Below are 24,068 nucleotides of genomic sequence, written 5' to 3'. Positions count from 1 at the left end.
GTGAAACTTATCTATGCTCTCCTCAGAGCACCGAGACGCATAGACGGGTTTCACTTTCAGTTCACTTCCACGTCTGAAAATGTTCTAAATATCTGAACACGGGGCGTGCCGGCCTTCATCTACTGTAGTAGTACACCGATTATTATGCCGGATCGTTTTATTCTTCGTCGGAGAAACGTCCGTTATCGGACAGTCCTTTCTCTCGGGCTTTCATTATGTCAAGTTATTTGACCTCAAAGTGTGCTGCTCCTCTTATCGAATATTCAGAGCAAACAAACAGCTCTTTGAATGGCTGATATTAATCTCCCACAGCGCTGGGGAAAAAAAAAAAAAAAAAAAGTTGCTCGGCCTCGGGGGCAGCGGAGAGCGGAGAAGAAAGGAAAAAGGGTCAGATTTCACAGCTGGAATTTTCGTTTGTCTTCACATCTGAAAACTCAGCGCCGTTTGGTACGTGGGCCCCACAAACATGTTCACCTCTTCCTCATGTTCCTCCCATGTGCCTTAGATTAGTGTCACACACACACACAGACGCGCACGTCATCCACACGGAGCGCGGTTTGAGGTTTTGGCATGTGCGCTTACCCTCGGTGGTCTGTGTTGTATCCGAGCGCGAGCCACTTTCTGCTTGTTGACGATGTTCATCAACTTGATGGCGTCGTTGCCCTTCACGTAAACCACCGGCCGCTTCAGAGGATCCTCGGCAACCTGGTTGAGCTGAGCAGAGCAGAGAGAAGATATCAAACACAGATGTACTAATGCATGACTAAAATAGAGCTGAATAAATTAAGACCGTGTGGTTAAAACTGTCGTATAATGTCTTAAGTGGCATTGTGGGAAATGTAGGATCTTGTGTTTTTTGAGCTTCATTCATCCTGGAGATTAAAAGTCAGAATATCTCAGCATCTGATTGCAACCAACTGAAACTCCCCGTGTGCCAAGCGTGTTGGAGAACTACAGATAAACACGAACGGCTTTCTTTAGAACCGGTGTTTGGTTTGTCCGTTCTGGGCTACCGTAGAAACATCGCAGCCGGCTCCGTGTAGAGCAACCGCTTCGTATGTAGACGTCAACGGCTCATTCTAAGCTAACGAAAACACACACGATTCTTGGTTTTAGGGGATTATACACTAAAGAAAAAAACATACTCAGTAATATTATATTCCGGCGCTGCCAATAGATCCTTCCTAAATGCTACACACTGTACCTTTAAATATTTAAATGTGTGGTGTGTCTTTAACAGTTACACTCAATCAACAAAGTTGGAGTCAAAGATCACAGCAAATGCAAACAAGAAAAGCCATTCAGAGTTCTAAGAATAATAAACCGAGCGCGTTGCATTGCCCTGATGCATGTGAAGTGTCTGAGTAAAAGGCATGAACTCTTCCACCAACTAGAGAAAATGAACTTTCAGACATGGAAACTGTGGTTGCAGTTTGCCAGAGGGAGCAGGGGAAACAGTCAATGAAGAGTATGTTCTGGCTTTTGAGTCAGTCGACATACTCCTTCACTCCTCCTCTCGTCTGCTGCTTGGAATCTGTAATTTGAAAAGCCCAAAAGGGAAATACCGAGGATATTCATATTTCTATTTCTTCTGCTGCCGTCATGTTCTCCAGTGAAATACTGAGTGTTCCGGTTTAAAAAAGCACAGACTTTGAAACGTTTGATCTCTCGCTTGAATCTGAGAAACTCCACCAAGGCTACAGCAGCTTGGCCTCCGACAAACGATTCACCATTAAAACAAAAAGCACACCTATAAGTCCGTTAAAGAAAAAACTTGTGTGTTACTGTTAGAAGAAAGTTACAAACAAAACAGAAGTGTTTCAGCCACAATCAGCACAAAGTATAAATAGAGGAAAAAGGCGGTCGAGCACATAACTTCGTAAAGCTTCTCTCTTAATTTCAGCTCCGGGACCTTAATTCTCGCTAAGCTCCTCCTCCCTGCCCCTCGGCCTTGTGGGTCCTGTCTCTGCTGATCGGGCCGCTCTGACTGGAAAAGCCTCTCGGGGGAATTTAACACAGCCGCCCAGCGCTGCCTTTCATGTGGTCTGCGCGCAATCCCTTTTATCTCTCAGCTCGGAGCTTTACGACCCAGCGGCGGAGAAGAGGAGGCGAGGGAAAAAAACAAAACCTGCAAGTCCAGACCTGGCGTGGCGAGGATGAATACCAGAGGAGAATTCTTGCGACAAAAGGCGCAACTTGTGTATTATACCTCTTAACAGCATAAGACACAAGCGCAAGAAAGAGTAGAAGAAAGGAGGAGGAATGTCCGGATGTGTGCGACAAGAAACGCACTTTGTTCTTACCGAGGCCCGTGTGCGCTGCCCCAAAAATGTGCACCCAAACACATCCATGGATGTCTCAGGGGATGAGGTAATGTGTGCTACCTGTGCAATTATGAGCTTAACAAGAGTTTGGTCATGGTCTAGTGAAAGCTGAACCTGGATATCCATTTTCAGTCCTGTAAGAGGTGCAGTGCACTCCTCTGAACACAAGTTAGAGAGCTCTAAAGGCCCAGAATGGTTGAGCACACACACACACACACACACACACACACACACACACACACACACACACACACACACACACACACACACACACACACACACACACACACACACACACACACACACACACACACACACACACACACACACACACACACACACACACACACACACACACACACAGTCAGAAGGGCAGGGCATGCTGCTGAGTGTCTTTCATAGACGGACCGAGACAGATTAGAGCTTTTCGGTGTGAACGCCTGGGTCATTTTTCTTTTAGGTCTGCACAAACCTGGTCGATGGCATCCGGATTCTCCGACACATCAAAGATGACGGCTGTGGCTCCCCGCTGCACTGCTCTCTTCGCCTGCAAAAACACAAGACAAAAAAGAAATAAATCGTTAGATATATTCAGCAAGAGTGAACAAAGAGTTTGGGGAATGTGTGATCACAATGTCGACCGCGAGTTTTCCCATTCAGATTCAGGCCACTAGAGGGAGTTCTCTGCCTGAGTGAAACCGTGCAGATCCTCTGGAATGAGCAAATGAGAAAGAAAAGAGGTAAACAAGCCGTTGATGACACTTGCAAGGGCGCACATGTGGCGCATGCCTCCCTTTCTCTGCAGTCATCATGATGTCAATGGAAGTAAACCTGCACCGCGTTACGCCAACAGCAATGTGTCAAGAACCAATAACGTGCGCCTGTGCCTGCAACTCTGCAACGGCATGGTGTCGCATTCGGCTTGCGCACGCTCAGGAAAGTTGAATAAAGTTGCCGTGGATTTTCCAACTGCTAAGAAATGTGAGCTTCTTTCATGTGAGAGCAGGGAGAGTCACAGCACAGAGGTCTTTTGAAGACTTCTGCTAAAGGCAAGAGATAAAGGAAACGCTTGGATCTGCAGAAGCACAAGTATCTCCTCGCAGAATCCAAATTGGCTTTTCCCCTTGTCTGGGAAAAAGAAAAGTTTCTTTATCTTAACTGCTGCTTTCCCCTACAACCCGTTCTCACCCCGCTTGATTCACGGCGCCCTATTTAGACAACGTTTTGATGTCGGCGCTACATGATCTAAAATAGCGCTGCTGGAATCATATCCTGGTATTATCGAGTGCCCTTGGGTTCTTGCCAGCGCTCCTCATAACTGGAGGGAGAAGAGGGGCGGTGTGTGTGTGTGTGTGTGTGGGGGGGGGGGGGGATCAAAGTGACAATGTACAGTGCTGTGACTCTGTTGCCAAGTGGCTCCAGAGTGTCATCGCTCCAGTCAGCAGGCCCTTACAGAGGACACAGAGAGAGAGAGAGAGAGAGAGAGAGAGAGAGAGAGCGAGAGAGCGAGAGAGCGAGAGAGAGAGAGAGAGAGAGAACTGCAAACACTTGGCAACCAATGATGCGCCCATAGACCGTCTATGAGAAGACGTCATCATGTCATCCATTGGTTGGTGGATGACATTTGGGAAGCCTCGAGTTTGCCATTCAAGGCTTTTCTGCAACTGGTGAACAGAAGTGAGCGGATTAGGACTGCGAGCGAGTGACGTAGGAACGGCTCTGGTAGCGACCTGTCAATCACAAGGTAGCCCCGCCCTAAAGCTTTATTTGACTCTAAATGGACCATCATTTACTAAATGAACATCATGCTGCATTGAAGAAGACTTGAAACTAGAGATTGAGACCATAAACTCATGTTTACAATGTTTACTGAGGTAATAAATCAAGAGAGAAGTAGAGTCATTTTCTCATAGACTTCTATACAACCAGAGGAGTCGCCCCCTGGTGGACACTAGAGAGAATGCAGCTTCAAGACACTTCTGCATATGATTGACATCATTTTCATACTTATCGAACCGTTCAGCGACTGCTCGTCTCCGGTATGAAATCCTCTGTGTGTCTTATGTTTGTCTACTTATTATACATATATATACACTGTCTGTCATAACCTTGTGATTTCTTTTTAATTTGCGACGAGAGCTGCAGCTAATGGTTGTCTCAATTATTCAGTAATCTGTCGATCATTTCTCCCGACTAATGTTTGGGTCTATAGAAGGACCACCACCGGTCCTGTGAGGCCAAAGTGAGGTCTTGTTTGGACTGACCAACAGTCATTAACTTTCCAAGTCATAATGATAGAAAAACAGCAAATGTTTGTGACGTCGACTGAAGAAAAAGACCATATCTAATTTGTTAACTCCTACTTTTCTGTGAATGGACTTATTTCAGCACTACTCTCGTCTTAGTCAAAGCAGTTTGTTCAGCAAGAAGACCTGATGTATTAAATTATTTTAAAGTTTTATTTTGAAATTGTTTTCTTTTACTCATTCACCTGCACTTCCGGTACAGATGATTCTGCCACTTTACAGCAGCTAGTTGTGTGCTGCTACTTTGAACTGCACATCAAAGTGGTAATTTCCTAAACTCTTGTAAAGCGGATGAATGATGAGTGACATCCAATGTGATGTGATCAAGTGAAGGAACTGTGATCACGACATAATGGTAGCTTCTCTTTTCCACGTGGGGTTGTTACATTGTTTCCTCTGCTCCCCGCGTGCACCGAGAGTCTTTAGAAAGAGGTTAATGATTAAACACAGCTGTGCAAGAAGTAGCATGTGTAGCTAAAGTAACTCGGAACCAGAGGTATTTACGCTCTCCCGAATCAATGAGTCATTAATCATACTAAATATAGAATATGCAACACACATGCGTGGGTCTTCCTGACTGCAGGTACCTTTGGTGGGACTGCTGCTGCGCGGACAAGTCGCAGCAAGAGGAACATAGAAGCAAAGTAACAAAAGGCCTTTGATATCAGGGGGTGGCAAATGCACCACACTCCGTGAATTCCACTTTAAAAATCAGCTTCAAGAAAACGTGAACGCATCTCGACTCTGAAGTGTGCGCGCGAGCCTACGTCTCAATTAGATTTGTTTCTCTGTTTAATCCACGGACAAAATGTTTATGAATCTGACTTTCATAGCTCATCAAAGGCTAATTAACCCCGCAAACTGATTCGATCTTTCCCCGAGTGTGTGTGCGAGTGTGTGTGTGAAAGCCTTGTCAAACACCGAAACATTAAAAACAGCGTCGCGCCATGAACACAAGCTCCTCCAACTTTCTCTCTTTCGTCCTGCCTCCTTTACATAAACTAACATCGCTCTTTTTTCTTTCACTTTTTTTTTTTTTTTTTTTTTTAGTACTTGGAAAGTTCAAAAGCGAGCGGAGTGAAAATCTCTCGGCTTTTCCCTCTCACCCAGTTTTCTCTCTCAGCTCCACGCTGCCCGGCTCCCCCCCCCCCCCCCCATTTAATTCAGCGCTAGTCTGCTCCTTTGATGTTAGCTCTCCCAGTTAATAATTAATAGCTCTCGGTAAGAAGCTTTGAGAAGAAAGAGATCTCCCTCCTAAAGAATCTCCACTCGGGCAGGCCTGCGTTGCAGTGCAGGGACTTGCCTGACGACAACAAAAATGCAGCCCCAGGCAAACTGGCTCTCTTAAAAAAGCATGACACATCTCCCTCCCAACCCCGTAAAGAAAAAAAAACTACAACCCCGGACACCAAAGCAAGGATCTAGTTTTGTGACTAATGTTTTTTTTCTTTCTTCTTCTTGAGACTTTGTCATGTTGCTAAAGACTTAACACTTGGGTGAGGAAATACTGTTTACTTCACCGACTCTGGCTTTACAACGCCAAGTGGCAGAGCTCAGCTGCAACTTTTCAAAAAAATTAAAGTAAGGGGTACAACACGCTGGAAATGTTGCATTCATACCAGTTCCATTGGGACCGAACAGGAACTTCAAGAGCGCCACGCTCACTAAGCTCGTAGGGGGCGAAGTCGATGCGAGAAGACATTTGTCGTCTTCTTATTAGAAATCCAATATTTCAAATGTTCCTTTTTCAGCCATCGGAGTGAAAAGAAAAGATGGAAAAAGTAGGCTACTAGCAGTATAGAAGAGTTGAGCTTCATACAGCACACCTGTCACCAGAGCTGGGACCAAGTCGTGGTTTTGCAAGTCACAAGTAAGTCTCAAGTCTTTGCACTCAAGTTCCAAAGTAAGAAGGAAGTCCCAAATCTTAAACTTTGAGTTTCAATACCTAAACAGGTCATAATGCGCTCTTCGCCAAATGTAATGGAAGAATACTTACTTAATATTATATTTCATTTCTGTCAATAGGTCCCTCTAAATGCTACACACTGTACCTTAACTCTTCACAACATGTAACTGTAGTTACTGGTTACTTCACATGTAAAGAGAAAAGATATGAGAAGCTGATGAAATACAAACACTTTGTTAACATTCTAAACCAAACCAACCAGAAGTTTAGAAACTTCTTCGCTGATTTCGTAACATTTTGAAGCACAACAAATTGAAATACTCAAATATTTCACAAAACAGCAAAGATTTGAGAAAAGTCTAAAGGACGACTACAGACGTGTGTCGCGCTCTTTTGTCTGTTCTTTCCTACCCGGATTTATCTTGTGACCTTGAAGGTTTGGAACCACTGGAATTAACTTGATGTAGTCAAAACCAGCTCCTCCTCGACCAGCTACAACGGTAAGAAGCTACATGCAATTTCATCATAACGTATGTGGCCATTTTACTGCAGAATAAGTACTTTTAGTACATTTTGCTGATAATACTTCTGCATCTAGAAACCCGCTTTTGTTACAAGAGTTTTACATTCTTGTGTCAGTGCTTCTACCTAAAAGGATCTGACGCTCAACCACTGAGGACGAATAGGAAGAAGAGTTAATCAACAACTAGAAATTCTACAAAAAGTGCACAAATAATATTTTCCTCACAGCTGAAACATCCCTATGCGTTGTGCTTGATTAGTAGTCCAGGCGCAAAGACAAGAGGAGGGGGGTACTGTGTCACAGGTACTCCACAATACTGCTGGCTAAACAAACTTCCCGCTGGCTCAGAGGCATGAGGATTGGGGTACAATCTTCCCCAGTGAACACAGAAAAAAGAAACCCGCAGCAGAAAGCACGGAGAGAAGCCAGTCTAGACACAGAGGAAAATGAAAGCTATGTTTAGCATCCCCAAGTAAGCCTGCCAGCTCCCAAGATCTGAGGGAGAGAAATTCTCACTCGTCTGGAAAAAGAGACTTTTCTCAGCGCATAGCGCTCCCTTTCATCACTCACGTGGGCTGAGGATTCTCATATTAGCACACCAGCTCAACACCATGCGTGGAGAGATGTGTGCTCGCGTTCAGAAATGTGCACATATGCATGGGAAGCAGAGAGTTGGGTGCTCACATGCAGACATACGCGCACACCTGGATTACACCTGCAGACGCGCGCACACCTGGATTACACCTGCAGACGCACGCACACCTGGATTACACCTGCAACATCTGGCTCACTCGCTTGCTCCTCTACCGCATCGCTACCTCTTTCTTTCCTACTTTCTTCTCCTCTGGTTGCTTCCCTTCTCTTTCCTTCTCCTCCTCCACTTCATGCTTTCTCTCTCTCTCTCGCGCTCTTTGCACTGCCATAATTAAGGCAATTAAGTCTTCAGAAGACTCTCCACTGCTATTATGCTGTAATTTCATGTTGCCTCCTGGCTTTACGGTTTATTAAAAGATAAAGGCATACTTTTCTCCCATGGATTTTCTTATATGTGGTGGCCCCCCTTCTTCTCTCCTTTCTTGCTCCCTGTCAGAGCAGGCATGTGTGCCAAGACATTATTTACATTCAACTAAAATAAAAGCGTATACTTTTTCGACGTGGCTATGCGTCATCCCCATTGGAAGCTGGTGCAGCCCCGGGAGGAAGAAATGAAAACTATGTTGGAAGCGACTCCCTCATTTACTCTCCTGTACGGACTGTACTTTCTGCACATGAAGCCGTCCGTGCTATCTTGACATTGTCATTGCAACATGATTTAATCATTTCACGAGGCGCATTACTCACCGCCTTCTCGGTGTCCTTCTGTTTGATGTTAACACTTCACTGGCAGACGGTTAATCTGTCATAACACTTTATTGTGTTTGCAGATACTTGAGATACTCTGCACGGGCTGTGTGACGTATAATCAACTGGTTCGACGCCCTCGTCGTGCTGGATCTGCTACCTGCTATGTCACGACAACTGCAGAATAAGGACTTTCCGGTTCCCACATGAACGCCATCCCGAACACATTTACAGTGCGAACTCCAACAACCTCGCTGAGCTTAATTCTGCTAATAACTTCTCTCCACGAATCCCTTTCCACTCATATTCAATGTTTTGAGTCCCAGCCAAGAAATTCCACACCTAAATGGCAGATTAAACCGAGGTAAAGAAAAGTGAAAACAAGTCATTGCTCAGTTTTTCCCTCCACCTTCCCAAACTTTTGAACTCTCCCTTATTCCTGTTTAATACTAATTTGAACGCTGCTGAGCCCCCGGCTGGAGCATTTTTACACAAGTCCCGGGACATTTCTCAAGCTGCAATAAAACATGTTTACGAAGCACATAAAAAAAAAAATCCACTTGTGTGTCGCACCGGCGGAGGACGGGGGAGCTCCTCGAGCTCCTCTCTGATTCGTCCCCCTTCGTGTAAACACACAGGGGAAGGAATCACTTGAAGCTCTCAGTGAGCTCAGTGACCGTCATTAATACCAAACTGCAGATGAGAGATTAGGTCAGGAACGCAGACCTGTTTATGGAGTTCCGTTTTATGAGATAACATGCGTTCAGTGAGGCGATCGTCTTTAAGTCGAAGCTGCTTTCAGTGATTTTTGGACCACTAGCGAGCAGACAAACATGAACACATGCTCACAGATACACAGCCACCACAAACCACAGGCCTATAATGTTGTTTAGGCTAACGTGTTAGCGCATAGCTGCCTGGTCGGTACATCCAGCGGTGCAACATTGGCATTCATTAAGAGCCGCGATTCTAACCCGAGCTCAATGCTCACTCTTCTTTTAGCTTTGTTTTGGTCTCCACCATGTCTGACAAAAAGATCTGTCTCTTAAAGAGGGGGAGCAACGGATCACAAAGCTCATGATTCAGATTGTACTACGGTTTTGTGTCATGGATCAGTTTAAAAATCAAGGAAGTGAATATCGGTGAGCCATATTGGCCGATACGGATAGTTTTTGTTTCGTTCTAGCCGCTAGTACACAAGGCTGAAGACTTATTTTTTCACCACCGTATAACCACCTTATTTCACACTTTGATGGTTAAACTGTGTAATTAATCTGTGGTTCACATGAGTCAGATCTATAGAGGTAGATACTGATACTGTAAAACACGTTAAATGTGTGGGGTCATAAACCACAAACAACGTGCTAATTTGATTCATTTCCCCCCCGATAACTTCTGGATCTAAAACGCAGGAGACAATATAACCACAGAGTGGTCAAGTGCCTCTAGTAACAAGCAAGACACTTTTGACAACTGTCCTTGCAACATGAATGAAAACGTGCATAAAGAGTCCTTAAACCTGTTGTAGGAAGCACATAATACAAACAATCATTTATAGCCACGGTTACATACTGCATCTGTATCAAACCTCAATTACAAAAAAAGAATTGTTGGCAATGGCTTCAAATTTCTTTGACCACATGGCTGCAGATTTACATGGAAAAGGTCCCCAATTTTAGGCTTTTTTGTATTTAAGAAAGGTTGACCGAAAGGTTAGGTTTTGGCCCAATGTCTTAAAATGAAGAAACAGGGGGGGTTGTGGGTGAACTTCACACCAGCAGGGAGGGGGAGGGGGGAGGGGGGAGGGAGAGAGCGAGAGCGAGAGCGAGAGAGAGAGAGAGATTTGGGGCGGACGTAATGACCTCACTATCAGACAAAGAAAAGGCCCGCCCCTAGGTACAGTGATCCCCGACCCTGCCTCTGTGCTGTACATCATGTACATGACCAGCCAGCGTGTGCACACACACACACACACACACACACACACACACACACACACACACAGTACGTAACGTCTATCTGGCCCTGAGGGACAATCAGTTCCCATGGGTGAAGTATCATCTTTCCACCAGTTTAAATCCCTCTGGCCCTGAGGGACAATCAGTTCCCATGGGTGAAGTATCATCTTTCCACCAGTTTAAATCCCCAAATGGGAGACAGAGCTGTGGAGCAAACACAGAAAACGATGACAAGCCCACAGCTCCGGTCCCCTTTGGATCTATGTTTTTTTTTTCGGTGTGAAAAGCCTCTATAAAAAATAAAAAGGTGTGAATGTCGGCTTTGGAGTGAAAAACCAGAGCTCTCTGGAGGACAAACACATCAGATCAGAGAGGAAGCCTGAGGTTTCTCACAAAGATGCTTCTACCGTCATCGCACGTCTCTTTGAAGCTAAAAAAATCTCTCAATGTGTCCGTGTATTTCTGACAACTGGGCTTTCTTTTCCTCTTTTCCTCTTCATCGTTTCCCAACCAGGAAACCACCATCGACCCCCTCCCACCTCCAAACTCTGTCTCTGCCTCAGCGCACAATGTGGGGTGGCCATTCACCCACCATTGCATAACCAGAATTATACAAGAGAATTGTGCTGTCAACGTGTGTGTGTGTGTGTGTGTGTGTGTGTGTGTGTGTGTGTGTGTGTGTGTGTGTGTGTGTGTGTGTGTGTGTGTGTATGTGTGTGTGTGAGGGGGCACCTCTGAGGGGGCCTGCCAGTGGACCTTGGCAAAAAGCCGGCCCCATGAAAGGGGAGAGAGACCGAGGTGTACTGGGGAGCTCTCCCTCATCATAAGGCCCCTAATGTCTCCCTTTTTATATCCGATTCCTGCACTTTACCGAATCCCAACCCGATATTCACTGTAAACTCACAGAAAACTGCAAATGTGTCCTTCACACAGAGTACTGAAAACGGCCAAGTACCCAAAATTGCGAGTGAATGCCTGTTCAGGTTCAGGCTCTTCTTTACTTATTCTTTGATGAGATTGTATCCTGCATTTCCATCACAAGACAGGAAATGAGAACTAAATGGTATGGAGGAAACGGGCGCTGCACACCGAACTCATGCTCCCAAAAAAACATTTGTACAGTGTAGTACATAATGTTTTTACTGCAAAAAACACGCTGATATTTCAGTATCGATATCGGGGCTAAAACTCTGGCACCGGTTTTGACTCTGATATCGAAGAGTTTCAGACAATACGAACGCTGTTTGAGTGGAAACATCGAGATTGAAAAAATGCATTTAAATGTTACTTGAGCGTTTTTTTCCCCGCTGAACGGTTTGGAGAGTGACAGACTGACGATGAACACTTTAAACTGTTTTGGCAGAAAGCCTTCATCTGGGACACGTACAGGCGTACTTGTGAAACATTTAAAGGCTCATCATGCGGCCGTAAAGAGGAGTTCTGAGGAAACACCACCGTTTCTATTTGTGCATCATCCCAACAACCTTCCTTTCTTTTTCTAGGGCACGTGTTTTGATGATTGGCGGGAGTCTTTCTCATGCTTTCTCATCATCTTTCAACGATGGATGAGGCTCACGCACCGGACTCAAAGTTCTTAAGAAACATCTTTCTTTCTAAATATACACGTTTGTCTCGCTCGCCGTGCACCACTTCCTGTCCCCCCCCCCGCGTTCTTATGTCTTGTGGCGTCGGGGCCTCGCCACGCTTACACAAACACAAACGTATTGACTCGGCCCGCCGCTAATGAAGAAGCCTTTTTGGTTCCTCTCGCCTCTCCGCCGCCCCGCTGCTCTGCCCTGGCGAGACCAAACACCGGGGCCGGAGGAACGGACAACCGCTAATTAAATTTCCTCCCCGTCCCTCCCATGTTGTTTTCTTACCGGGTTTTGGGCCCTTTGTGATTTCACAGGAAAAACAAACAAACTTTCCGGCTAGTGACAAGAATACTACTTTTTAAGTGCTTCTTCTCAACTGGTGTTTGGTTGAAAGTGACGGGAAGTCTTGGTTAGAAATGATTAGTGAGAACATGTTGCTTTTATTATGCGTAAAAACACTAAAATCAATTAATACGATTATCTACTGTCAGTCACAAAGCCCCTCGTGTTCTCTCTGTGAATCGGTTTCAAAGAACAGCATTGAGCTAAGAAATATTTTTCTATATCAAAAAAGAGAAGAACCTAAGAGAAGGGAAATCTGAAATTTTGATGTCATTTCTTTTGCTTCTCGTCTCTCCGAGGATCACCCGAAGGTGAAAGAAACTTTTCCTGGTATTGAAAAAAGTCGGAATTACCATATTTTCCATCAGATGAGAGCTGTCAAGACGAAGAGGAGGAAGACAATTATGTGAAGACAAGTGAAGCTAGATTTATGCCGGCTGCAAGTCTGCAAGTGTTTCTCTTCAATAGTCAGTCAGACGGGTCTGAGAGATGTGGAGCTGCTTAAAAGGAGTTTTACACAAAAGCCGTGTCACTTTGAATCATAGTTTGCTTTACTTTTAATATTGTATTTTTATATAGTTAAGAGCATAAAAAGAAAGAAATAAGACTTATAAAGGTTACAGATTTGCTTCAGGCAGCGGTTATTTGTGTACAGCAGGCATGAAACGCAAGCCGTCACACAGCCTGTAGATAAATGTAGTGAAAAACACCCCCAGCTAGTTCCACCTCCACCCGCTATACACTCAAACACAGCTGCACCTGCCATCGACAGCGGACACGACGGACAGATCGAATGAATCCATATCTATGTGCGTGTTGATCGACATCACTTTCAGAAGCCTCAACCACACAGATATCACCCCGATTGTTAAGGGTTTAACGGACATTTCTGAATGTGAAATCAAAACTATACTCCAACATGAAACCGCTCGGCGGGTATTTGCGGCTCCTTTTACCCAGGATGCCACAGCGTGAACACGCACTGTAATCCAAATGCAGTGGAGCCGAGGCGTCTCCGTAAACGGCCACTTCTCTCCTTCCCTTAATTCGTCCGCAGTCAGACGGGTTTTTTTTCTTCTCTAATCTCTCTCTGCCTCGAAGCTGCTTTCAGAGACCGTGTCCCTGCTTGCATGGAAAGAGAAGTTGCTGTTGCTCTCTCTCTCTCTCTTGTAATACTCCATCCTGCTGCTGTTGCTGACAAACCAGGCAGAGCGGGTCGGGGCTCGGCCCTCCAGCCCTCTCTCCTCCCGCTCTACGGTCTTATTAGCACTGAGGCAGCAGAGGAGGCCGACTTCACATCTGGCCGTTCATTTCATTTGGGCGGATAAACAGAAGTTGTGGAGAAGAAGCTGACTGAGTCTGTTATCTCTTTGAAAGGAGGAGGAACTCTCCTTCAGACCGAGTGTGTGTCACACCTTTGACAGCATCCATCGCTGAGCTGGAGTCTAGACCGCAAATGTTTTTGCCTTCTGATGACAGAATGAACTTGGAGCAAAAGTAAGCTCCGCCCTCTTTTGGACAGGTTGAACATTTAAAAAAAAGAATCAAAATCGATGCAGCAGAACCAAAGATGTCTTCCTCCTTTATTCCATGAATTCTTCTTCCTTGTCAAAACCTGGCTCCTACATTACCCAGAATGCAACCCGACCTCCTAGAGTTTGGTCAGAGATTCGGGTGTGTTATGCTAGTAGCTGCTAATGTAGCCTCGAGCCGCTATAGCCTCAATCAGAGAGGAGCAGCAGGGCCACAGAGGTCGGGTAAGACGGCTTCAGCCCCAAACAACGCTGCCTTAAAGTGACATCACGGCTCCTTTGAGCCATCTAGGAGCCTCCCCAGGGGGGCCCAGTGAATGCATGGGAAAAATATGACATTAGTTAAAGAAGATGACATGTAATACTCTCAATGTGTGTAATTCAATTAAAGAGTTCAGAGATACAGTCGTCTTTGGGGAAATTGTACTATTTTTCCCAGAGTCAAACTAATAAATGCCGGAGGACAGACGTATTTTTGTATTTGGAGTAGTCGGACGTTATGTCAAACAGCTAAACTAAGACACCAAACAACACAGCCTATGGGTTTTAAAGACTTAATCGTGATCCTATAGGCACGCAGGGTCGGCCGGATGGTCGACAAGAAAAAAGATTCTTAAAATCCAATAAAAAAAATGCATTTCTTTGTCACAAAATCAGGACTATTTTGTTAAGAATTCCTTCCAATCGTTCGCTCTCATGACTAGATTTGACCTCTTTAGGCCTCTAAAAAGTATTCAAATAAAAATGTGGAATAATCACAAAACTGGCCTAAAACGCAGGAAAGTCGTTTGTCTACAAAATGGTGAACTGCTGGCTGAGTTCTTTCTCTTCAACAAACATAGCGAGAAACCTTTTCCTTTTATTGCGTCCCAATAAAGATAACATCAAACGTCCGTGGCTGTAAATAGGATCTGAACTCACCGTGGCAGCAGGATGGTGCAATAATCGGGTGTGTTTACCTCATTCATCTCCCACTCCACTGTAACGGCTCATTGTTGTCGCTCTGTTACAGTGACTTTGTCTTCAGAAAGGATTCAACTGCCAGAATACATCCAGCACTAAATGAATAGTATCCTGAAGTAAAGTTCTGAGGTACTGTGCCTCTATTTCACTACATTTCAGAGGGAAATATTGGACATTTTACCCTAGATTCATCCGACAAGATCAAGCTTTTTCTAACAAACATTAAAACATTTCTCTAATGCAAAGAATGAATAAAGATATTTTTAAGTCCCATAACAAAAGACTATCAAACGTCTCATTCCATCGATATATTTTCATCGACGCCGATGTCTCTCCCCGGTGCGTTCCCATTCTCCCCCCCCCCTATCTCCATGTTTCTCTTTCTCTTCTTCCATTACCTCACTGTCTCAGAGCAATGGGCAGCTCCGATGTCGTCGCCCCCCCCCCACCCCCCCCCCCCCCACACACACACACACACACACACACACACACACACACACACACACACACACACACCGCCACTTCTTCTCCATCTCCTTGTGCTGGGCACAAACCTTGCCTTCCTGGCGGAGCATAAAAGAAAGTTCAAACCACAAGAGCAGGATGACATTTTCACCCCCGCTAACCCTTTCCAGTAGAGGAGTCGTCTGTAGCGGGAAAGAGGCATCAGATTAGCGGTGTGGGGGGACCGGGGGGGGGGGGGGTTTCCAGCTTCCGTGCCAGGCCGTGGGCCCGGGACCTTAAAGACAACATGGCCCCCGACATACGCGGCGGGACACGAGGATTCTCATGCACACCGGCACATTCCCCTACAAAGCAACGGGCTTAAGACGAGATGAAGGGAGACGAGACGGGGCTTTGGTGGACGTGGGAGGACGTCTGGTCCCGTCTTTCACTGAGATCGACGCTGCGCCGTCTTCTCCGGGTTCGGTTTTGACGGACAGGAGAGCTTTAGTGGTGGCTGGTGTCTGACTTTTTAAATAATCGTGATTAAGAACAACAACAACAAAATAAATAAATAAATGCAAGAAAGTGGGGGAAAAAAATGGAAAAAGAAACAACTCCCAACTTCCCTCTCATTTCCCCTCCTCTCTTTTATTTTCTCCCCCTCGCCCTCTGTCTCTCTCTCTCTCCCTCCATCTCTCATCTTAAAGCCCCGGGGCTCCTTTCTTCTCTCTTTAAATAGGGGCCTGAGCTGTGAAGTCTAATAATGGTCATTTGGCCTCCCATTGAAAGCTGGGTAATTCGGCCCAGGGACGGCTCACTTTGAGCCACATGACACAAGGAGCTTCCCAGTGACCATGGAAACCAGCGCAGTGGGACCCCGGGTGCCTCCAAGCGCCGTGAAACGTGGTGAAGCGGTGATTTAGGAGAGGGACTTTTTAGGGAGGGGGGGGGGGGGGGGGTGTAGGAAGGTGGTCCAACACTGCCTCAGAGAGGGGGGTTGAGGGAGAGAGAGAGAGGGGCCCCTGCCTGGTCACAGTGGAAACCTCTCCCGACACCCCGCCAGGAAGAGCGGCCAAGATAATATCAGCAAGTTTAGGCGTACACAAACATGAAAGGAGAGCCCAAGAGGCAGGCCCCTGAGTGCTCCCCCCCCCCCACTCTATTTTTTTCTCCTCTCCCTGCTGCTCCGCCTCTCTTTTTTTTTATATTTCTCCCTCCACGTTTCAAAGTGTTTGTTCCGGGTGTTTGGGGCAGGTGGAGAGGAAGCTGAAGAGTGAGCTTGAGCAAGTCCTGTAACTTCAATATATTTAGTTTCAACAAAAAAAAAAAAGAAGCTGTGAATGCAATCGACATGTGAAATCTAAGTGAGAACTTTGAACGCCATGAGCCTTTTTTTGAATGTTTTCACGGTAAAAAAACAAAACTGTGCGATAGAAATACTTTCTGGAAGCATTTGAAGTTACGAAAACGTCTTTGAATGGCAGACGAGGACATTCTTAGAAGAAGGGAAGTTAAGTGACGCGAACACTTGCAGAGCACATTATCAGCATCAACAGCCTCCATTATACTTCACGCTACAGCTGCCAATGCTCCATTTAAAAACAACACAAAATTGACTTTCAATTTGCCGCTCTCAACTGGAAGAAGTAAGCCCGATCTTTTCCAGCACAAGCATACGGAACAACGGCCTTATCGATATCCTGCATTCTTCACGGCTCCGCTATGAAAAGATTTCTGTTAACAACTCTCAGGGCAAAAAACAAGCTTCATCTGTATCGAACAAAAGCCGCCGTTAGAAAATCAATCACCATTGTGGCTTCGCTGCAATTTTAACAAAACACTCTGGAGACTCGGCAGAGTAAAACTACGGCAATTTTCTTTCTTTTTTTATCAAGGCTCTCTGCTTCACTACGGCCCTTTGCTGGGAGTTAAAGGAAAAAGCATGAAAAAAAAAAAAAAAAGGGAAAGAAGTGAGAAGAGAGTGATGAGAGCGACACGGTGAGTCACTCAGCCGTCTGCAAAACAACACAAGCCGATCAGCCGGCCGACCAGTTCTTCTTATCCAGACTGATAAACGGCGGATGAGCTAATTGGCACGCAGATGTACTACTATACAGCTCCACGGCGCTCCTCCCCCGCCAAGGCCGGCACGCCGTGTTAGAAGCCGTCTGCAAAAAAAACGTGGGGGCCAAAATGCAGCCAGTTCAATCCGGCATTGAAGCTCCTTTACAACAAGCCCTGCGGCTTGACACCCTACTGGCATTGCCGTGGCCTCGGGACGACCCCGAGCACACACCTGAGTGTGTAGGACGGCTAACCTGGCCGCAGGCTCGGAGCCAGTCGCCCGCAATATCACACTCGTCTGCCTGTGGCCATTTCTTTCTTTTAATGCAGGGGTCTCTCTCTCTTCTTCAGACGCACGCACGCACGCACACAAACACACACACACACACACACACACACACACACACACACACACAGTCCTGGTAGCCCTTGTGTACTTTCAATATCCCCGTCATTCCTCTCTCTCTCTCTCTCTCTCTCTCTCTCTCTCTCTCCCTCTCTCACACACTGCACCCTCTCTGCAGCTCTGGCTGAGATGCCAGACACGGTTAGAGTCCAAAAGCCACTTAGCACTAAGACGCAACAGCTGTTTGCTCCGGCCTGCCGTCCCATAGTGCCAACTTTTGAGGGCCACGGTAGAAAGAGACACACAGACACACTCCCTCTGCCATCTCACATTGTTCCATGGCAACTGCGGGTTTTTTTGGGGATTGTGTTTGTATATTTTTTTTTTTTAAAGACAGAGCTTTCCACCCAGGATACACTGCCGCTGGCTAAAACTTTAAAGTAGCATGCTTTATTTCTGGGAGGATATATGTCAATAAAGATGTTGAGATGTTTTCTCGTTGCCCTAGTTATTCTTGTGTGCTTTGTAGCGGTTGCGCTCCGCTGCGATGAAATGTTGTCTTTGGCTGGTGCTTAAGGTGGAACCGATCGCGGTTCAGAGACGAGCTGGTCAAGGGCAGCGCCAGGCCACACACAACAAGCACATACCGGGGAGGTTTACATGCTATGCCAGCCAAGAGGCCTGCTTTACACAAGCTGCAGGGCTGTGTGTGGGAGGATGGGTCGCATATTTATGCTCATGTGCGCACAAAAAAAAAAAGAAAAAAAAGAAGTTGGACCGAGCGAGACACAAATCCCAGCCACCCACTCACCAAAGCACCATCCGCCTTCGTCATCTTCTTGAGAAGCCAAACCCCCCAACCTCTCTCCCTTCCCTCTGTCCTCTAACCCCCCCCCCCCCACCGGGTGCCCGGGTTGGGGGCTGATGTCATGAGAGCCTGAGGAGGATGAAAGGGGAAAAGCCGGCATGCTAAGGCCCCGTGAGGCCATTGGACTGACACGGCGGGTACTTGAAAGACGAGATATCTCACTGGCACGGTGACAAAGACCCCGACCAGCCTGGGCCACCACCAATGAAAGCCAGTGGCATGATTTCATGTTCCAGAGGAACTGCCAAAAATCGCAGTGTATGTGTGTGAAAGGCAGAGTTGAGACGAAGGGAGGGGGGGGGGCGGTTCTGAGAAAGTCAGGCAGCGAAGGAGGAAATGACAACCAAAAATATGTTATCAGCCGCGGCAAATAGTTCCGATTTGAGAGCGGATACATGCGTGCAGATGTGATTTACAAACTAAAAGAAAAAGAAAAAGGAGGCGACGCTGGAACTAAAGAGAAGCAACTCCTGGTCCACTAGCACCAGGGCACCTTGCGGTGTCATCCTCATGTATGACACCACAACCTCAGACAGCCTCGCCACTTCAAAAGAGTGTCTCAAACGCAGGCGGCTACAGTAGGAACCGATTTGCTGCTGTTGGGGGAGGGGCCACAGCTGTGGCACACAGAAGTCAAGGGTCTAACAGCCCTGCAGCTCTCACAGGAACCAGACAGGAAGCGCAGGAACAAACTGTGTACATATATGTGACACAGCAGCACTTTGGTGAGGTTTGCACGTGGACTTCAGAGGCCCGGCGTGACCGACCTCTCTTCCTCCACTTCCTCTGCTGCTAATATTTACTGGTTTGCTCTGAGAGCAGCGAGAGCGGTCGCACGAAAATCCTTGAGTCGCCAAGCGGAATCATTTAGTAAAAGCTACATTAGATAAAGATATATTATTGACAACAATGGCGTGAAAGGGAATGTATGCAAACATTAAAGCATTAATAACTTCATCTAGTCAACATAATTCTGAAGGTACGGAAAGAGCTGCAGGAGCTGCAGGAACGTGCAGCTCTGTGGAAAGTCTCGCTCTTATGTTCCCTTTTCGTCCAGAAATGCTTCGTCAATCGTATTTTCGCTCTAAAAAGCTATCTGGACGACCAAACGCATCAGTCAATTAGGACTGGACAATCTAAAAAAAAGGGCAAGCCCTTTCCTTGTTTGAAGCCCGGTCTAAATAGAGGAGGGAATGCCCGTTGCTACTTGTTGACCGGCTCCTGAGCACAGCTGGGGGGCCTTGTGTTCCCAGACACTTTATATTTAGACATGAATTGGCGTAAACAGCATTTCTCTCTCCTACAATTCCGTTTTGTGCGTTTCACTAGGATCCTGTAATTGAATGGAATTTAAATTGACCAGACAAGACCCCAACACTGTTGGTGGCAAAGTGGCAGCAAAGTGGAGTGGGCTCTTGGGTTCAGTCAGGGGCCAGTCGGGTAGGGTGGGCAGGGGGGGGGGGGGGGGGGGGGGCCAGACGAGGCGGGGTGAGTGTGTAAGAGTGGGCATAGTATCCGGACTGGGACTGGGCATGGTGGCCTGGCTGGCAGGGCAGAGTAAGCGGACTGGCAGCGGGGGGGGGGGGGGGGGTAAACACTGCACTGTCTGGCCCCGGCAAAAAGCGGCGGTGCCAACGCAAAGCACCCAGCTGTGTTCGGAGCCCCCGGGGCGAGGGTCTGTCAAGATGCAACAATGGGCGATCCCTCCTCTAATTAAAGCGCTGGCGGAATAAACACAGAGGAAACAGAGTGGTTCTAGAGGTTAGGGAGGCTGGCGGGAGGCCAAGAGGTCAAGGTTCCTGCCATCCTCACTACAGCCGTCCCCTCAGCACAACATCGAAGTGGAACGTATAAAAACGGCCAGCTCGGCTAGCGCTGTGCTTTGACTGGTTCCAATGAGCGGAAGGTATGGGTTTCTGGTACCCGGGTGTCCTCGTGGCTCAGTTGGCGAAGGCGCACGCCCCGTAGCCGATTCATGTCGCCCCGTCCGCCAAAATCTCTCCAATCTTTGCGACGAACCCGTAAACCTCATCACAACAACTGAACAAAACTGAAAAGCTGATTCTCAATCCCAGCTCTCCTGATTTAGCATGTGCTAACACTAAATGCCTGTCGCTAGACCCTAAATATCCGGTTCACGCTGGTATGATTTCTCAAAAGAGTAATCAACCAATTTAAGCATTGGCATCCTAAAACACTGTCGGACAAACGGTGGACAGTAACAAAATAAAAACCCACTCAAAATCGAGCATGGTATTCATGGTGCCTACATTACCCACAATGCAACTCGAGCCTTCACACGGCTCCCTCTGGACAAAAGGCTTTGTACGTTGCTGTATGCACTAACACTCCCCGGGAACTGTAAACACACTTTGATGTGTGAAATCGGTGGAGTTCCCCTTTTATTAAACGTTCACTACCTAAAAAAAATCACACACTTGTTCTCTCCCCCGCGGCAGTCTTACCGCCCCTACAGGCATACTGACTGTTCCCATGACAGTCATAGCAGTGTTAAGTGGTAATCAACAAATTACGAACGAAGAAGAGCGTTTACCAGCGAGGGGCGGCCGCCCCGTGACAGTGATGTATCCTGAGCGAACATTAGGTCAGTTTTCAGGTCTCAGCACAAGTATGCATGAGCCAGGTAGCAGCAAAACCATTCACAGAGGAAAGTGCACCATTAGCATGTCTATGCGACACAAGGGCTCCTTAAATTATGAATGGCTGCTCCCTTTCTGTCACCGGGCATGCACAGGATAAATGAGACTATAGCGGCCCCTGACTCCCCCCCCCCCCCCCCCCCCCCCCGCTCATCGTCCGGGGAATGTTGGTACATTCCATTAAGAGGAACACTTAATTAAAGCATGATAAAATACTACTCGGAGACTCCAGCGGGTTCTGGGAAGGAGGGAGGGGAGGATGGGGGACGGGGGGGGAGATGGTGAGAGACAAGGGAGGGGGATTCAGTTCAGCCTCATTCCCGCGGCGATGGGAAGTGAGAAACTAAATAAAACCAAATCATCCTTCCGTGAATTGTCTCTGAGACTACAAAAAGATCAAAAGATAAATTATTTTTAAAAAAGGGTTTAATTAAGTACACGGGGAAGACGTTTCCTTAACTCGAGTGAAGCAAGACGGGCCGTCTGAATACACAAGTCACCGCGCCGTCTGCACGAGCCAGAAATCTCACGGAAAAACATTCAATACGCCCGATAGTGCTGTTGTGTACTTCCAGCTGTACACTTAAGATTGTGTTTACAGGCAAACAGTAATTCAATTATCATCACTTCAGTGTATTCATGTGAACATTGTCTGTAGATAGTAGATGTGAGAAAAGATACCCTGTATTTTTACCTTAAATATGGGCAATCTGTCAACATGATATGAATGATGCAGCACTTCAATCAGAATCACAGCATGAAGGAGTTCAAATGTCCAAACTGCAGTTTGTTTATAACAAAGCGAAGATGCTTTTTTTCCTTTTATTTCATTGCATGACTCACCTACAGTCGCACCCTAATGCATCATGTCATCCTGCAGCAGAAATACAGCACCCTTTGTCACGAGTGTGGTGCACGGACATTTTTTTTTAGTTTAATCCGATGCTCTATCTGTGCTGTGCAGCTTTTCCCAAGAGTCATTTCTGATTATCAGCGGCGAAACAGAAGCGGTTCTTTACCTTTCCCAGCACGGTGAGACAGCTGGGGTCCAGCTCTGGTTGCTCCAGCTTCACCACTCCGACCCAGCCGTACTCGTAGAGGTCCTCCTCATCGTTATTATTACATAGCCCCAAAGGATGCATCTGGAAAGAAGACAGAAGTGACAGAAGTGAGTATTTATATCCTAACTTCTAAAAGCGGGCATCAGCTTTTGTTTGCAGAAACGGGAAATATGGCTGCAGTTTATAGTCACTTTGGATAATTAAGATACAATGCAGTTATAAGTCTGCTTAATAATGAAAATGTATACATGTAAACGCTTTGTGGTCTAACTTTCTATCCGGCTCCAGAGATGCCGCGATACCTCCAAAGAGTTTCCTTTTTGTTCGTTTCATTCAGGTTCATTGTCAGTTGAATCATTTTGCAGTAATCGTTTGTGATGCTGATGAGTTAGTTGAACTTTTCACAAAGATCTTTTATTTTGCTTCAACATTATCTCCAAAAGAGATGCCTATACGCACGAGTCCACACACTAATGCACACGCAGCATTGGCTAAAAATATATAGATATACAAATATTAAAAATGGATTCATTTTTGGGGTGCATGTTTTTGCTGTCCCTACTTTTTTTATATGTTAAAAAAGTGAAGTTCACCTCCGGCAAACAAAAAGGCCAACAATCGGTTGCCAGTTTCTCTAAACAGTTGCCAATGGCCTCCTGGTTTTGAAAAGACATGTCACGCAAGTCACATTTAAACACAACAAAAAAAAAAAAAAAGCATGCAGAGCGTTTCAAGGGAACATGAAAAGCTGCCCCACACGATGCATCGACTTAAGAGGGTCTTGGCATCAGCGGCTTATAGATTTGCTCCCCCTCCTCGTTTGAGGGAGTGCAACAATTTATAATCCACTTGTCACCTATTTTCCATAATGAAACATAAGAGCTTAAGAGCATTAGACGCCTCTGAAGTATTCGCTGTGTGCGGCAAAAATCGTGCAGGATCTAAACCGGGCAGTACAGCGTTCCCTCCAGACCTCTCGAGGAACAGCAGCAAGATAAGCAAAATTGGGATTTATGCGCTTTCATTGGATTCGCTGACGTGGCACATTTTCACAGAGTTTCTACTTAAGAAAAGGTGCGTTAAGTCTGCTTCCACTCGTAATGCTGCGAGTGATTAATGTTGCTGCCGTTTGGGCATACATGGATCCATTTGATCTGCCCTTATATTCAGTCGGATTAGAGTCCATCAGACTATCTGGAGTTGTCCTCTCATTACACTTAAGGCCGCTAAATTGGCCCAGTTCTCTGTGCCAAAAAGAGCCTAGACGATGAGTGTAGAGAAGACTAAAGCTACAGGGTGGCAGGCATCACAAACACTGGGGCCTGAAAACTAAACTGACGAGGTAGCCTCCTTAACGGCAAGAAGAACAGAAGCATTTATCTCAAAGCACTTCCGCTTTGTGGGAAGACGGTGAGGAAGGTTGAGAGTAGCCAAAGACAGGCTGAACACAAGAATGAGAATTTAAAAAAAACAGCCGTATCTGTATTCCACACTTTGACATCAAAGAGAGTGCCAGAGACCGTCACCTAATCAACAATCTTGCGTATGCGCGAGTATGAACTCCCGAGAGGCGTCTGAAGTTAACGGATGACGCCGACAATCGCATCAAAAGACCAGAAACATAAGACACAAAATGAAATCATAAAGTCGGATGAAGCAACTGGGATGAACGGTCTGATCGAGAGACGGTCGGATTAGAACTGTAACCAAGTGGAGTACCAAAAAAATCCTGGATCCCTTCCTCACCATGGCAACAGCGCAAAGACAAGCTCCTGTATTAGCGTTGGAACGGGGGATCACACTGACTCGCAGGCCACTTATCCTATTAACCC

General features: G+C 46.3%; 1 protein-coding gene across 1 annotated transcript in view; it reads right to left on the bottom strand.

Moving 5' to 3' along the window:
• Nucleotides 1-22,317, bottom strand: part of znrf3 (zinc and ring finger 3) — a gene marked incomplete at its 5' end in the record, with an annotated part of 30,626 nt that extends 8,309 nt beyond the window's left edge. Inside the window, 3 exons of the mRNA XM_079160959.1 lie at nucleotides 583-714; nucleotides 2,797-2,871; nucleotides 22,195-22,317. Coding sequence (XP_079017085.1) covers nucleotides 583-714; nucleotides 2,797-2,871; nucleotides 22,195-22,317 — 330 coding nt within the window. The remainder of the gene's footprint in view (nucleotides 1-582; nucleotides 715-2,796; nucleotides 2,872-22,194) is intronic.
• Nucleotides 22,318-24,068: the final 1,751 nt, after the last annotated feature.

This window comes from Pholis gunnellus (genome assembly GCF_910591455.1).
Source record: "Pholis gunnellus genome assembly, chromosome: 6".
NCBI classification, from domain to species: Eukaryota; Metazoa; Chordata; class Actinopteri; order Perciformes; family Pholidae; genus Pholis; species Pholis gunnellus.
This window is presented reverse-complemented; position numbering and strand designations above follow the sequence as displayed.